General features: G+C 41.8%; 1 protein-coding gene across 6 annotated transcripts in view; it reads left to right on the top strand.

The window, feature by feature from the left end:
* The first annotated feature begins 263 nt into the window (after positions 1–263).
* LOC147010691 (kelch-like protein 13) overlaps positions 264–16,653 on the top strand; it is a 92,808-nt gene continuing 76,418 nt past the window's right edge. For 2 of the 6 annotated variants that reach the window (XM_085859478.1, XM_085859476.1), the window contains exon 1: positions 266–462. Coding sequence is in view for 1 of the 6 variants with exons in the window: in XM_085859471.1 (XP_085715597.1) it covers positions 1,406–1,461 (56 nt within the window). In the remaining 5 variants the exon portion in view is untranslated. Of the gene's footprint in view, positions 463–1,308; positions 1,462–16,653 lie in introns of all 6 variants that reach the window. The other 4 variants (XM_085859471.1, XM_085859470.1, XM_085859472.1 and 1 more) reach the window with 4 other exon arrangements.

Below are 16,653 nucleotides of genomic sequence, written 5' to 3'. Positions count from 1 at the left end.
CGCTCGTGAACCATCGTCGTCTTCAGACTTGTCCATTTAGTTATTTTATTTCCGTATATTTAAACATTCATCACGCATTGTTTTTTTTTTTTTTAGTCTGCGTTGGGCTTGGAATTTTCTAAAAGTATAAAAATTCAATTAAAAAATTTCTTTCGTGAGAAGAGACGAGTAAAACACGTACGTCACTGATAAAATAATGAATCGGGCGCCACATCTGTCGATTCGCCGTCGCAGTTTCGCCATTTATGATGCAACGGCAGCGCGAGATGGGCTCACGTGACCGACACTCGCTCGTACCCCGTGACCGGCACTCGCTCGCACCGTCCGGCGCCGCGCCGTGTGGGGCTTCCAGATTCACTTCGTGTGGAAAAACTTGTGCATTGATTCTTTTTTGAGGAATTTGCGATACGCTGGTTTTTTGTGGACGCAAATCGCAGTACGTGGCGGCCATAGGCGGTGTCGGTGAGTCTGAGTGAGCTGAATGGGAATTGGGCCGTGGGTCCTCGGTCTTGCTTGGATTCGCCGGCGGGAAAGGAAGGCCCCTTGCATACCTCGGGGCTTCCTGCCTCTCCTTGTCGATGCGTTCCTTCATATTTTCCCGCTTTATACACCGCCCTTCAATTCAGTACAAGTCTCGCAGTGTGTTTTCGGGGTTATTAGTTTGTAATGAATGTGTTGCTCAGGCAGCAAGCAGCTGTCAACATGACGTTTGTTACTGAATTTCCTCAGAGCGTTTCCTGAGGTAAACTTGAACAATCGATTGTATATCTTGAGGTAGTTGATACTCTGCATGATAAAAGGTTTTCGAAGTACATCGACGGTCAAATACCCACCTCTTTATCATTGATGGTAATTTGGGTTTGGTGATGTTCCTTTCGGACTGCTGGTTGAGCGGGTGTTGAGGATCCTCCTCGCCAATCTATAAATTACATACGCAAATGGTGACCTATTGAGTCGAGTATGTCCCTCACAATCCTTTCTTTCTCTTCATCCGATTTCTCATTTCCCACCTCTCGAACCAGACTTCCACAGTACACCCGGAGTATTTTTCTCCTTTATTCTCCTCCCATCTCTTCCTCTCCCTCAACCCCCTTTCTCCAACCTTGTTTCCACACACTTTTTTTAGCCTCCGCTCTCTCCTCGAGCCTCTGATCCCTCTCCACCCTGTCTCCAAACCCCACCCCCGTGACCTGACGATTGTCCTCAAGCATTTTACTTTTACCTCTGCCACCGAAGGTGCAAGGAGTTTATGTTTTCACCCTTTGTCTGTTTGTTTGTCTGTCTGTCTCTCTGTTTGTCCGTGTGCAGGATATTTCAAAAAGTTGTGGACGAGTTATGACAAAACTTTGTGGATGAGTTGGGTAGATGGCAAGAAGAAGCCGAGTAGATTTTGGTTCAGATCTGGATGCAGATCGTGCCTATCGGTGAGGTACAAAACGTGAAATGTTCAGCCTGGAGTAGGTATGTGCTCTACCCTGTGCTGCTGCTGCTGCTTCCCATGTACTTTATCGCTGATGAAAGAGGATTATGCATTTATGTTTGTTTAGACCTAATTTTATGTCTGGATGTCGTACAAGCACAGATCATCACTTCCCACACGTATATCCATCTATACGTTACTTGTATAAATGGAAAAATAGGGGTCACTCCGTCGTCTGTCCTATCCTCCACTCTTGCTTAACTCCCCCACCTTTGCTTTTCTCCCCTATCCTCCTCCATCCTTTTTCTTCCTTGTTAATTTTTTTAAAATTTTTGATACAACCTATTCACATTTTTTTTTCTTCATTCAAATGTCGTCTCATGCTCTGTTTTGTTGGTATTGATTCTCTCCTACTTGCAGGGCATACTCCTGGTGCCTCTTTAATTTATTTTACTTTGTGTTTAATGGCAAACAGATGTAGTCTGCAGATGGTTACATTGAACCCAATCTATTCCATATCTGCCATGCTCTGTATTTCTCTTTAATACCCAGTCCAATACAAGTAGACACAATAGTGTAGACGATTTGCATCCCTGCCTGACTCGTCGTCTGGAAATTTCTTTCTATGACTGATCACACTTCATTTTCATTCATTGGATGTTCTTTTTCATTCTGATGAACATTCAACCCTGTTGTTTTCTTAAGGTGGCTGTCTTTAAGATCTTAGGGTCTTGAGTTTGAGCCCTTGTCGTGTCGTTCCATAACACCAGGTGGGTCAACATAGCCTGTCATCCTTCTTAGGCTGGCAAATTGAGTACCAACTTACTGGAAGGGGGGGGGGGGACTGCATCAACGGTACCAAAATCCATTTTGCTCTTTTCTCAATTTTCCATCCATAATCTTGGGCATCCTGTTTAGCATTATCTTGCAGAGCACCTTGCTTGTAATACACAGAAGAGTTACGCCTCTCCAGTTTTCACATTCACGAAGTAAGGTCTCCTTTCTTTGGCCGTTTAATGATCGGTCCAACTTTCCACACTTCTGCTACTACTTCTTGTCCATGATATTTTGTAAAACTGTTGTTTATGTTCATCAGTGCACTTGTACAATTCAGCATTTGGGTCGCCGAAATAGGTGTCCCTTATTGTCTGTTTGTTTGGATGTTTGTTCGTTTGTCATCGGCATGATTGGTAGTAAACGTGGGCGGATTTTGACCAAACTCGGGTGGTAGGTACATCTTATGACCCAGTGCTTTGGAAATTGTGATGGTTGCTAGGGACGCTTTGGTTCCCTAGCAACAACTGAAAAACCTTCAAAATCGGTACCGTTCACGCAAAATCAATTCCGAAAGCCATTATCCCACGTAGGGTTACGAAATTTGGCACGAATGATCTACAGGTGATGCTCTATCAAATATATTCCGGTTTTTGTGATGTATGGAATACTTTACTTGCAGCGCCCCCTACAATTAGGGTATGCGCGAAAATTGAAGGCCCCCTAGCGACCAGGTGAGTGCATCGATAGAAATGAAACTTTGCAGGTTCATGATACTCAATGAGTACTACAACTTTGCCTCAGGACATATTGACCGATTTCGCTGAGGTCAGGGGTCAAAGGTCAATTAGTGCAAAAATCGATAATATGCGACAGCTGGAGGTGCCTTCGTGCCAAATGCTACTCCTCCTAGGGTTATGGTCGGATGGTCATGAAAATTCACACTAATCGTCTGGAATACATTGTGCACAAACGATCGAGCTGGATTTTCGATTTAGATCTTTGTTCACCCACAGCACCCCCTCGAACTTTGGGGATTTCCGATTTCAAACCGCATTTTCGGTACTTTTCATTCAAATGGATACCGAGTAGTTATCAGTAGATGAAACTGGATGAGATTTGATATGCATAATCTTAAGGTGATTCCCTATCCGCTATATGACATCCATTTTGCTCTATATCTTATAGTTTCCATGCTCGGTGATCCATCGCTGCCTACCGGCTTGTTTTTTTGTTTGTTTCTGTTAAAGAAAAAAAGTGCTTTTCTGTTCTTGTGGCTTCCTTCCTTTCAGCTTAGTCTCACCCCAAATGAGATGTGAGGCAATCGCAGTGCATGCGTGTGTGTGTGTGTCCGTCTATATTTTCACTTTAAAAATGGTTTTGTTTGCAAACCGCTTATCCAATCAATGCATAACTTTCAAACGAAGGAGGAACCCCCATGGAGAATATTGTATTGACAACTCTGACATCATAGGCACATAGTATGGCAGCCATATTGAATTGTAGGTAAAACTTTGGAACATCATTTTCTCCAAAACTGTTCAAGGAAAAAAAATTTAAACTTGCCATATGTCAACTCCCTGTGGGGTATATAGAGTGAAAACGATGTCATCATTGAAGTGGGATTCCATAATTGGTTAATTGAAATCCTCATCCGAAAAATCTGAAACTTTTATATATCTGATCTACGACCCGATCTGAGTGAAGAATTAAATTTGACGTTAGTCACATGGTATGGCAGCAATATTAGATTAAAGGGAACAATTTAGACATTTTTTCCAAAACTGCTTTAAAACTTAAAAAAATATAAAAATTGAAACTTGGCAAATGTTATCATCTCCAAATGGGGTGGGGATACATTGTCATAATGATGACATATTCGGAGAAGTGGTATTCCAGCCATAATTGGTTGAATTTAAATTTTTTTCAAAAAAAACTCAAACTTTATCTGTCTGATCAATGACCTGATGTGAGTGAATAATTAAATTCATGACCGATGTCACAAAACTGTGACATAATAGGGTACATGGATGATACGGGTATATGAGCCATTATAGGAGCGTGTTCAGTTAACGATGGTATTGTTGTTCAGCATGAACATGCATGGTGACGCTATGCGCTCTGTGAGTGCCGTTGTTACCTCCGCCACCAAAGGTGAAGGAGGTTATGTTTTCAACCCTTTCTGCCTGTTTGTTTGTTTGTGTACAGGATATCTCAAAAAGTTGTGGACAGGTTCGGTGTGTGACAAGGACGAACTGATTACATTTTGGTGAATATCCCGATCTGACTACGGGAATTTTTAAAAGTGGTTCTTCACCATTGAGAGAGGGGGCCAAAAACGATATATAGTACGATATCTCAAAAAGTTTTGGACAGATTCGGATGAAACTTGGTGGACAGATTGGGTGTGTAACAAGGAATAATTGATTCAATTTTGGTGAAGATCTGGATCCGGATCTGATAATTTTAAGTGATTCTTCACCATTGAGAGATGGGGCCAAAAAAACAATAAAGTACGGTATTGCATGATATTTCAAAAAATGTATTAGGCCCGATATGTTCTCGTGACAGATATGCGCTCCACCGAGTGCCCTTCTAGTTTTAAATGTGTTCTTGCCATTCCTGCAATTTCAGTTTGTTCTCCCACCATCCCTCTGTTGAGTACCTTCGTGGTGTTCAGCCCACCTTCCCATCTGTTATCTGATATGAGTGTGCATTTGGCTGTGGTTTATTTTGCGGACCTTCCCAAAGGCTGTGGTTGATGGTGCTATGAATTCTCACACAGACGTTAACTTTTCAGTTCCTCAATGAGAGCTTCATGATTGAACCCATATACCTAGAATTGTTCACCCATTGATCTCTTTTGATCCTTCTCCCCAAAAGGGTCTGATTACCCTCTGCTTTGCCAGACGCAACATTTGTTATGACTCTCGCAACTGTTACAACCCCATTGCATTGGTGAGTCAGAAAAATAGCCATTGTCTTCCTGCATTGATGCTCATGAAGGGATAATTAATTTCTTCCATAAACAGGGAAGCAGTCAAAGACTGTGCATTAGGGGGGCAGGCTTGGAAGTGTCAAACCACCAAAATGCTCGTCCACGACCTGGTTTATCTACATAAAGCTTGGATGCTTTATGGATATGAAGTTGCCATGAGGTGAAGCAAAACATGATGTTTTGTCACTTGATAAGAAGACGTTTCATTTGCTTTGCTTATTCAGCAAGAAATGCCCTGAGAGCTTGCTCGAGTTCTGTCAGGTAATTGTGTTATTTATTTATTTGAAGTTAATGAAGTTGTACTTTTCGTTCTTGCTTTCTATTTGGAAAACACCAATTGCCAACATTGCCTTGTACATTGAAAAATACTCCGACGCCATCTGTACGATACTCTGTTATTCTAATTGATGCATCTTATGTTGTATGTTGCTGCATTTTGAAATGTTGATGGTGTGTGTGAAGCTTAGATTTGAGGATAAGAAAGAAAGACTTGTGTAAAGGATGGCAGATTATACGGGGCACATGTATCATTAATGGGGAGTTTCATTTTGGAGACTTTTTCAGAAATTGTTACTTGCGTTCCACTGGCTGAAAGAGGAATCTTGCTTGCTCCTTTTTTGCTACAAGTCTCGCTATGGTAGCACCCTTTTAACTGCTACAAGAAACGAATAGGTGATTGGCTCTCCCTTTCTGCGATGTCCTCCGCATTATGCCATTGCATGTTTGTTATTCAGCGGATTTGCAAGTTTTTGAGATTGCTGCAAGACCGTTATGAAGTGAATGGTTATGCCCATCAATATTTTGAATGGTCATTTTGCTTGTCATCAAATATTCCAATTAATGTGTCACGTTTACTACATAGGAATGTGCGTCATCTGGTCCACATTGTTTTTACCCCACGTAAGGAAGCAAAAAGTGGGGTGAAGCAATTCATGTCTGTCTGTCCGTCTATCTTGTCAGTTTTTTGATCAGGAACAACTTATTTAAATCAAATGTTATATTTTGAACACCGATCGAAACCTGAATAGGAAAACAAGTTTGCCATTTTACTGTATCTTGGCTCAGAATACATCCATTTCGCATATGCGCAGAGAGGAGTGAGATAATATTTTAACTCTGCCTGCTTGGCAGTCAAACAAAATTGAAAATCATTCCAAACAGGAAACTTACTGTTTTTCATGATGTCATAATGGACAAGTATGACAGACATGAAGAACTAAAAGAATGTGTTGGATGGGGTGATTAAATAGACACTGGGAAAATGGTGGTATATATATATATATATATATATATATATATATATATATATATATATATATATATATATATATATATATATATATATATATATATATATATATATATATATATATATATATATATTGTTGTGGTTACCAAATTCGCAAACCACCATTCAGGTCCCTTAGGTGAGGTATCTCGGTAAGTATATGTGTAGTTAGGCCCAAACCCGTTGTCTAGTGGGAATACATGTCATTTATGCGTGCTGCGACTCTTCAGGATAGTCGTTTTTCTTTTACTATCTTTATTTTGGACCAACCGCCATTGTTACCACCACCAACCACCCACCGCGGCGCCGCTTCGCGTCACACCTCGCAACCGTCGCATTGCCACCGTTCTTGCGCCGCTTGTGGGTACCGGTGTTGGACTCGTGCAGGGCGCGCGCCGAACAGCGTGTACAAAACCACGGATTTTCCGCTTCAAAAACGGATCAAAAACGACACACGCCCACTTTTGTTCCGTCCAATCGGTGAGCGAGGGGCGATTTGGCCCCGCCTCCAGGGCGTTGGAGGGCGGTCGCTATATGTAAATTTATGGATCAAAAAGCATTCACGCCCACTTTTTCTCGGGCCAATGGGGAGCGAGGTGAAAGGTCGAAGGCAGGGGGTCAAAGATGAGAGAGCGAAGCCACGGGGCTTATATAAGCGACTGCGTTCGTCAGTCCAAGAGAGTTAAGACTTCGCAGTCGGTGGAGTTGGGAAGAAGAAGCAAGAAGGAGTTGGTCGTCGTCGTGTGCGTTGGAGTCGGAGCGAAGGGGACGGAGCTGTGGAGAGGCGGCGAGGGCAGACGAGGGAGTGCTCGCGTCGTGCCGGGAGCTGCACACCAGGGAGGCCGACGGCGCGACCTGGTCGAGGTGGAGACGCTCGTCGCGGGACTCGAGGCAGAGTAGAAATCCTCCCTTCCCCGAGCATCAGCAACCCCCTCCTGTTTCCCCCCGCGCTGAGATAGTGCGACCAAGGGGGCCCCTTTCCCACCCCCTACCAGACACTGTCCGCGAGGCCCGCGGAGCTGAGGCACCATCGCCGCTCCGCGTCTCATCACCAGACGGGTAGGCCCGACCCGGTCTCGGCCTCAGGCCCGCCTCATCCTTGAGGGTGTTCTCTTTTCTTTTGTTTTTGGGAATGTGTGTTGTCGGCGCCGTCTGTGAAGTAAAATTGTATAAGTGTTGCCGTGTGCTCGCGTAGTCGGTATTAGCTCTGCATTGTGTTTCTTTTCCTTCTATGTGCTTTTGGTGGAATTGCATTGTGTTTCTCTTCTTTTCTATGTGCTTTTGGTGGAATTGTATATGTGCGCTTTCCGTTCATCGCGAATAAATGTGTTTTGTGTTGAACTGTTTCCCGCTTCGCTTCGTCATTTCTTTCATTGAATCCTCATCTTGCTTCACGTAAAGGGTTGGTAGTGGGCTGAATACGCCCGATAATTAATCGAACCGTCGAGGCCGACGATAACACCGCTCGGTTATCCCGATAGTACGGAACGGGTTGCTTAAGTGGCCCGTGTCCGAAGTCGACCTGCGGCGAGGTGCGATCGCCCGGTCTACCCTCCGTGTGGGTACTTAGGTAGGTCGAATTTGGCGAGCAACCCTATCCCACGCGGGGGCTGATTGGCTCGATCGCGGTGAGACCGAAAGGTCCACCAGTGACTGGTTCCCGGCGTTAGTCCGAGAGGGTCACGACTGGATTGTCCGTCTGGTGGGCGACGTGCCGCGATTCGAGTTACGTGGCCGTCAGCACGCCGGCGGGCGCGAATCCGTAACAATATATATATATATATATATATATATATATATATATATATATATATATATATATATATATATATATATATATATATATATATATATATATATATATATGTGCCATTTTTACTCTATCATATATATATATATATATATATATATATATATATATATATATGTGCCATTTTACTGTATCATATATATATATATATATATATATATATATATATATATATATATATATTGTATGTAGATACCTTTAAATTGAATTGTAAAGTACTTGAAGTCTGTCAATTACGGTCCATGCATTTTCTCGATTTTATATAGCATTGGAGGGTGTGGCATGTGAAATGGGGTTGAAGAAGAGGCCACTATTGTGGTTATGCACCATGCTGATTGACACCACATTTGCTCGTGATCAACAAAGCCTCCATATCCGAAATTGCGACTCGACATCATCTAATCACAGTGTATAATGGTGGTTGGTTTCTCAGGCTGCTTCAGGAGCACTAAACTTCCAGATTTTTAGGTCATCTCTATCATATCAGTAGAGATGACCTAATAAAGCCAGTCTCGAAGTCTGTCCGTACGTCCGTCCACAATCAAACCGAGTGGAGACAAATAACCAATAGTGGAATGGATAGAGGTCGATGAGACGTGCACAACGATATAACTTTCAAGGTTGTCCAAGGTCGAGGTCAACGTCACGAGGCTGTCAAAGTTGCGAAAATTGTCGATTTCAAATTGTATCTCCTCCCTCATTTATCAAGAGAGATCAAATGTTATTAGTGATTCAGATACTATGAACTATTATCTAGAACAACACGAGCCATTTTTTTGAAATTTGCTCTCGTTCCGATTTTATAGCCCTTCAAACTTCGCTCTGATTCTTACATGTCCGGTGCTAATTTGAAGTGGTCATCCGGAGGCCGGCGCCAATCTCTGAAGATGCTCCGGGTCCTGCGCAAATTTTTTCCCCGGTATGGGCCGTTCATAAAGTACATACATAAAAAATTACCCCCGTGCGGGAGTGACGGTCATCTCTGCGAGAAAATATATCACCTCCTTGAAGGTAGGGCAGTTTTTGCAAACTTTGAAGTCACGTGACGCGAAAATGAAAGCGAATATCGAAAATCCGGCCCGACAAAATTTAGATATTGTCCCATAGATTTATATGCCACAATCAAATTCAAGATCGCTTGAGAAATGTAGGAGGAGATAGATTTTGAAAATCGTCATTTTCGCATGAAAATCGTCATTTTCACATTTTTGGCCAACTTTGAAGTCAGGTGACACGAAAGCGAATATCGAAAATCTGGCCTGACCAAATTTAGATATTGTCCCATAGATTCATATGCCACAATAAAATTCAAGATCGCTTGAGAAATGTCGGAGGAGATAGATTTTGAAAATCGTCATTTTCGCATGAAAATCGTCATTTTCACATTTTTGGCCAACTTTGAAGTCAGGTGACACGAAAGCGAATATCGAAAATCTGGCCTGACCAAATTTAGATATTGTCCCATAGATTCATATGCCACAATAAAATTCAAGATCGCTTGAGAAATGTCGGAGGAGATAGATTTTGAAAATCGTCATTTTCGCATTTTTTTGCCAACTTTGAAGTCACGTGACATGAAAACGAAAGCGAATATCGAAAATCCGGCCTGACCAAATTTAGATATTGTCCCATAGATTCATATGCCACAATCAAATTCAAGATCGCTTGAGAAATGGCGGAGGAGATAGAATTTGAAAATCGTCATTTTCGCAACTTCAAAGGCCTCGTGACCTTGACCTTGACCTTCGGTGACCTTGAAAGTCGTACCATCGTGTACGTCTCATCGACCTCTATCAGGATCACTCATGACCAGATCTCCCGCTTCAACTTCATTGTGAACGGATCGACGGACAGATAGTCACCTCTCCTCTCAACACCAATATTATTAGGTCATGCTCGAAGAGATGACCTAAAAATACCCCCGAGCGGGAGTACCGGTCATCTCTGCCAGAGGTCGAAAGTAACTCTGTGCCAGATTGGAATAGGGGCAGTTCATAAAGTACGTATGCTCTACTTCCGGGTTTCAAAACCACCCACCCCCTCTGCATGCAGGCAAGTGACCACCCACCCACACCCCTCGTACATCTCTAATCGCTTGCAAAGCCAGCAGTTCCTTATGAACCGATGTTTGTAAGTCATGACAATGCAGTCCTGAGCGGTGTAATTTACCTTTTTCTTTTAATATCACAGCACGTCATTTATGAAAATAAAAGTACAAATTGACATTCAAGACAATGTTAATGTCATAAATGAAAGTGTGCATATAAACTTGTGTTCCATTGTTTTAGTTAAATCTGGCAAAAGCTTCAAATGTAATATTTGTCTCGGAGAGTTCCGGTTCTTAATTTAATACTTTTATTTTTGTATGTACTTTATGAACGGCCCATATGGGGAATCAGAGCGAAGTTTGAAGGGCTATAAAATCGGAACGAGAGCAAATTTCAAAAAAATGGCTCGTGTTGTTCTAGATAATAGTCCATAGTATCTGAATCACTAATAACATTTGATCTCTCTTGATAAATGAGGGAGGAGATACGATTTGAAATCGACGATTTTCGCAACTTTGACAGCCTCATGACGTTGAACTCGACCTTGGACGACCTTGAAAGTTATATTGTTGTGCATGTCTCATCGACCTCTATCTATTCCACTATTGGTTATTTGTCTCCACTCTGATTGCGGATGGACGTACGGACGGGCGGACAGACTTCGAGACTGTTATTATAAGGTCATCTCTACTGAGATGATAGAGATGACCTAATGTGGGGGGTGGGTGGTTTAAAGCCTGCGTACAGGGGTGGTCACTTGCCTGCATACAGAGGGGGGGTGGGTGGTTTTGAAACCCGGAAGTAGAGCATACGTACTTTATGAACTGCCCCTATTCCAGTCTGGCACAGAGTTACTTTTTGAACTTTTTTGAGTGAGGCAAAAATATGAGTTCTGCCGAGTTGTAATTTGATTTTGCTTCTGTCGACCACTGGCAGAGATGACCAGCACTCCCGCTCGGGGGTATTTTTTAAAACTATCTTTAAAATCATTATTTTATTTAAATTGAAATACAGGAAGGAAGGCCTTGCCTTTAGTGGGTTTCTCCTTTGTAGATTTGCTCTATCACGATTAATTTATTGAGGCAAGGTTTGCAGATCAAAAAAACCAAACGGTCAATGAGCTCGAATAATCGTGGGTTGTTGAATTATTTTCCACATTTATTCATCTAATTATCATGGGCCGTCAACGCAACAACCTCCTCAACCCTCCAACATCATCATCTTCGACTTGTCTTTATCGTCGCCAACATCATCCTCATCGCATTATTGGATCAAGTTTATCATTATTTTTAAAGGTAAGTTTCATGATCTTAACTCAAGAAAATATACGTTGTGTTATGTTCTTGATGCAGGAAAATAAGCCTGGTGCTTAACCGTGAAGGTGGCCGACTTAAGATTTTATGGTCTTGATTTTAGCACTTGTTGTGTCGTTAAATAACACCAAGTGGGTTGCTTCAGCCTGTCATCCTGAGTAAAATGAGTACCAGCTTTCTGGAAACAGAGGGCACTGCATCAGCGGCATAACCGCACTCCCAGCAATGATGCAGCCAGTAGCTACAGGCAGCGGCTGCATACGAAATAATAACTCGAGCAAATAAACTTTATTTTATGTTCTTAACTGTTATTCATGAAAATAAATAGTACAAAAATAATGCATAAACATGTTAATTAAGGGTACAGTTTGGCCAAATTTTAAAGTGAAGTCCTGAACCCATATTTTCCCCTTTACCCCCCTAAGAATGCGCATTTGTGGTTCACAGGGATTTTTCAAGCATGGAACTCCCACGAACGGCAAGGCCCTCCTGTATTTACTTGAACACTGTGTGGGGTATCGTGTTTTATGAACTTTGTAGTTTCTATCATGGCAGTCATTTTGTAAAACAAGAAATGATCCTTTATCAACTGTCTTTGTGCTCTTTTGATTATTAGTGGACCAAGCCATTCTGGCTGTCAACCACTCGTCCAATTGACAAAACTTTGAACATAGGAGCGCTCTCCATGGAGAGTTATTATTATTTATGACAATTATGATGTCATGTGGCATGGCAGCCATATTGAATTAAAGTAAAAACTTTGAACATCTTACCCAAAACTGCTCAACAAAATTTTTTTGAAACTTGGCACATCATCAACTCCCCATGGGGAATAACGTTTGACGCTGACATCACCGGTGAAGTATGCCAGCCATAATTGGTTTAATCGAAATCCTTATCTGAAAATTATAAAGGGTGATCTACTAAGAAACTTGTCTGGTGAATTAAATTTATGACGTCATCGGCCACGTGGTTTGGAAATCCTATTTGTTTGAAAATATAAACCTTTAAAAATCAGCTTCTCCAGAAATGCTTAAGAGATCGATGTGAAACTTCATACATATAATTGACTGGCCTTGGGGAAAATAATTTGATAACTTAAACATTTAAAGTTACATGTTCTGGCAGCCATATTGGATTTAAGCTAAATCCTTAAAAAAAACATCTTAAACCACCAAATCGATCAACATCGAGGCTCATGGAAGAGCTAATACACAGAAACATATAAAAGGTAGGAGACGAGGGGTGGGAGAGAGAGAAGCACAGAATAGTGGAGAACAAAGACAATATGATATCTGTGGAAGGGAGAGGGATGGGGTAGAGTACATGGGGGTAAACAAGATGGTACGACAGGAAATTTGAAGGTCAGCTTTGGGGTGGATTAACGGAGGTAGTAAAGGTCAAGATTTTGGATGAGGGAAGATAAATAGTGGTGAACAGCTGTTTTGAAGACCTGGAGGGAAGAGTGGGATTGAAGAGAGTGTCTTAGTCTGTTCTAGAGGTGGCAAAAAAGATTAATGAAAGACTGAAGGTGAGTAGTTGTTTTTGATGTTGGCAGTTTCACCAGAAGGGGTTTTTTGGCAGACCTTGAACACCCTTAGGAAATATAGGGGGGACAGATTACAGACAGCAGGGGGGCTAAGGCCAGAGAAGAGACGATAGAAGACAGAAAAATCACCAACCGACCTGCCTCTGGTGACGGTGATAGACCCAAAAACTCGGCTTCATCGGCGGGAGATACCAATGATCCTAAAAGCCTTGGTTTCCACAGCGTGAAATCGAGGTAGGTGTGAGGCAGGAGCAGTACTCCATCAAACTGTGGATTAAAGCTTTGTACGTGGTCAGGAGCTCATAACTCAGGTGTGCCAAGGAAGGACTTTGTGTGACGGAGGATGCCCAGTCGGCGACTGGCTTTGGAGGCCAGCCTGGAAATGGGGCTTTCCCAAGAAAGATCATGACAGATAGTGAGACCCAGAAGCTTGAATGAAAGGACCTCTTCCAGAGGATTGTTGAGAAAGTAGATGGGGGCTTTTCCAGACGGTCCTTTCAGAGAGACATCGTGAGAGTGTGAGATTTGTCAGGATTGAAAAACGTGTTCCAAGTGTTGGACCAGTTTGTGATTTTTAGCCAGATCTGCAGAGAGTGAAGAAGCTGCTGCTTGCCGATCTGAGGGATGACAGATGGTACGGCAGAGGGTGGAGTCATCAGCTAAGAGATAAAGAGGATTTTCCAGTCAGAGAGATCATTGATGAAATCCAGAAAAAGCACTGGGTCCAGAACACTGCCTTGAGGAACTCCAGCCTGGATAGGAAGAGGGGATGAGAGAACTCCATTAAGGGCCACACGTTGACTGTGACAGGAGAGCAAGTCCACGAGCCATTAGTGGAGATTGCCTTGGATACCATAAGAAGAGAGTTTGGTGAGGAGTGCGGGATGCCAGACCATTTTGAAAGCTCATGATTTAAGCTGAATTATAGTTTGATATTTTTGCAATTTAAGCTGAATTATTTATGATTTAAGCTATGTTTGTTGACTAAAATGTCAAGAAAGGACTTTACATGATGATAACTAAAAAGCCATATTGGATTTTAGCTGCAGCATTGGTTATGCATAACTAAAATGCCATCGGCCATATGGTTTGGTAGCCATATTGGATTTATGGAAAATCTAAAAAAAATACATTTCTCTGAAACCACTTAAATGAAATGCAAAACTTTACGAGCATGATCCAATACCAATGGTGCATTTGATGTGAAAACAATGACATCATCGGTCACTTGGCTTGGCAGCCATATTCGACAGAAAAATGAACCCGATCCAATCGACGCAAAACTTCACAAACGTGATCGACTACCTTGTTAGAGTTAGTGTAAACTTGTGACGTCATAGGTCACATTGTCGGGCAGCCTTATTAGTTTGAGAATAATCCTTTAAAAATTATCTTCTCCCAAACCACCGAACCAATCAATGTGAAATGTTTCACATATGATCAACTGTCATGCTAAAAGTTTGATGACTCAAATATCATAGGTGACCTGGTTTGGCAGCCATATAGGATTCTAGATAAAACCTTTAAATACCTTTTCTTAAACCACTCAACCTATTAACGTGAAACTTTAAGTGCTGTTGGACCCCGCTATTCGCGGATTTGCTATTCGCGCGGGTCATAAAGTGTGACCTGCTTCGACATTCACGTATTCACGTTGTTTTTTATTTTATTTTATTTTTATTTTTTGTTAAGCACTGGTTTTTTTCTATCCACCTGGGAAATTGGAAATCAGCCACCTCACCGCATTACATAAATGGTGCAAAAATGGATCCCATTAACTACAGCCCATTTCGCTTACTGTACTGCCAATCATCAGCAAGATCATGGAATCCATCACCACAGTTGACATGAAATAATTCCTTTTCTCCAACAGCCTCATCTCAGATCATCAATTTGGATTCAGACATGGTCACTCTAACTTGGAAAGCTGCTTCTACTCTCCCAACAATGGTGGAGGCCATCATTATCAGACATGAGATCAGGGCCGTCTTTCTGGACATATCTCAAGCTTTTGATACAATCTGGCATCCTGCCTTGCTCTCCAGACTGTCTGTCTCTGGAATCCAAGGCCAACTCCACTCTTGGATTACTGACTTCCTCCCCTCTCATAGTCGATGTGTGGCTCTCGACGGAACCTGTTCTTCTCCTCTCCCTGTCAAGTACCCCAAGGCAGTGTTCGAGGCCCCATATTCCTAATATTCATCAATGATCTCACTGACTCTGGAAAATCCTCTTTATCTTTTTGCTGATGACTCCACTCTCTGTGGTGCCATCTCTCATCCTTATAACATACACGCAGCAGCCTCTTTCCTCTCCTTATCTTGACAAAATCACAAACTCGTCAAACACAATTTTGCTTATGTATCCATATTGTCCACCTTGTGCGTTTTTTCCTGACCCCTCATCGTTACATGCATTCCTTGTTTGTCCGTCTCTGACTACGTTCTCCCTCCGCTTTACTTTTTTGTGTTTCCCTTTTCTCCTGCTGTTCCCTTTGGTATGTCGTGTTCTGATTTGTTATGTGTAACCGCTCTTCCACATGTCTCAACCATGTTTGTAATTTATTTTATTGTTATGTTTTTTTTTTAAACAATGCCATGACATTTGTGGCATTTTTCAGAAACGTATTCCCCACGAACATCAGGGCTGACAGTATATCATTTAATACCCATGTGGGTTAAAGTTTGATTACTAAAATGTCATCAGTCATGTGGTTTGGCAGCTGGAGCAAAAACCTTGATTTTTTTTTTTTTAACTTTTTTTTCTGCAACCCCACATTACTGGTGCTGTCATTGTTATCAAATTATGTTCCATATGGTGAGTCAACAACTTCAATTGTTGTTTATTTTCGTTGAGCCGTTTCGCAGAAAACAAATTGGTTTTTCCTTCAATCCTATCTGGCTGCCAAACCACGTGACCAATGATGTCTTAGTTGTCAAACTTTTATCCCCATGGTTAGTCAATGACTACTTAAAGTTTTGCATCAATATATTAAGCATGGGGTGGCTTTGGCCTGGGCATAACTGCTCACAGTTAAAAAGCATGCTTTTGTGTTTTTAGCTCACCTGGAACGAAGTTCAGGGGAGCTTATGGGATGGCACGTCGTCCGTCCACAAATACTTTCCACTTCTCTGAAACTACACATAAGATTTTGATGAAACTTTACCACAATATTCACCACTGTATGTACTAAAGTTTGTTCATGGCATTAAAAAAATATATCTGGCTTGAAGGGGACCGAAGGGGACCGAAGGGGGTTGCCCCCAAAATAGGTATTTGCTTTCTTCTCAGAAACTACACATGCAATCCTGATGAAAATTGACCACAACCTTCATCACCCGTGATGCACCAAAGTTTGTTCACGGCATTTAAAAAAATTAAAAAAAAAAAATATATATATATATATATATATATATATATATATATATATATATATATATATATATATATATA

This window comes from Eptatretus burgeri, chromosome 16 (genome assembly GCF_056783735.1).
Source record: "Eptatretus burgeri isolate ZD-2024b chromosome 16, Ebu_testis_v1, whole genome shotgun sequence".
In the NCBI taxonomy this organism is placed as follows: Eukaryota; Metazoa; Chordata; class Myxini; order Myxiniformes; family Myxinidae; genus Eptatretus; species Eptatretus burgeri.
This window is presented reverse-complemented; position numbering and strand designations above follow the sequence as displayed.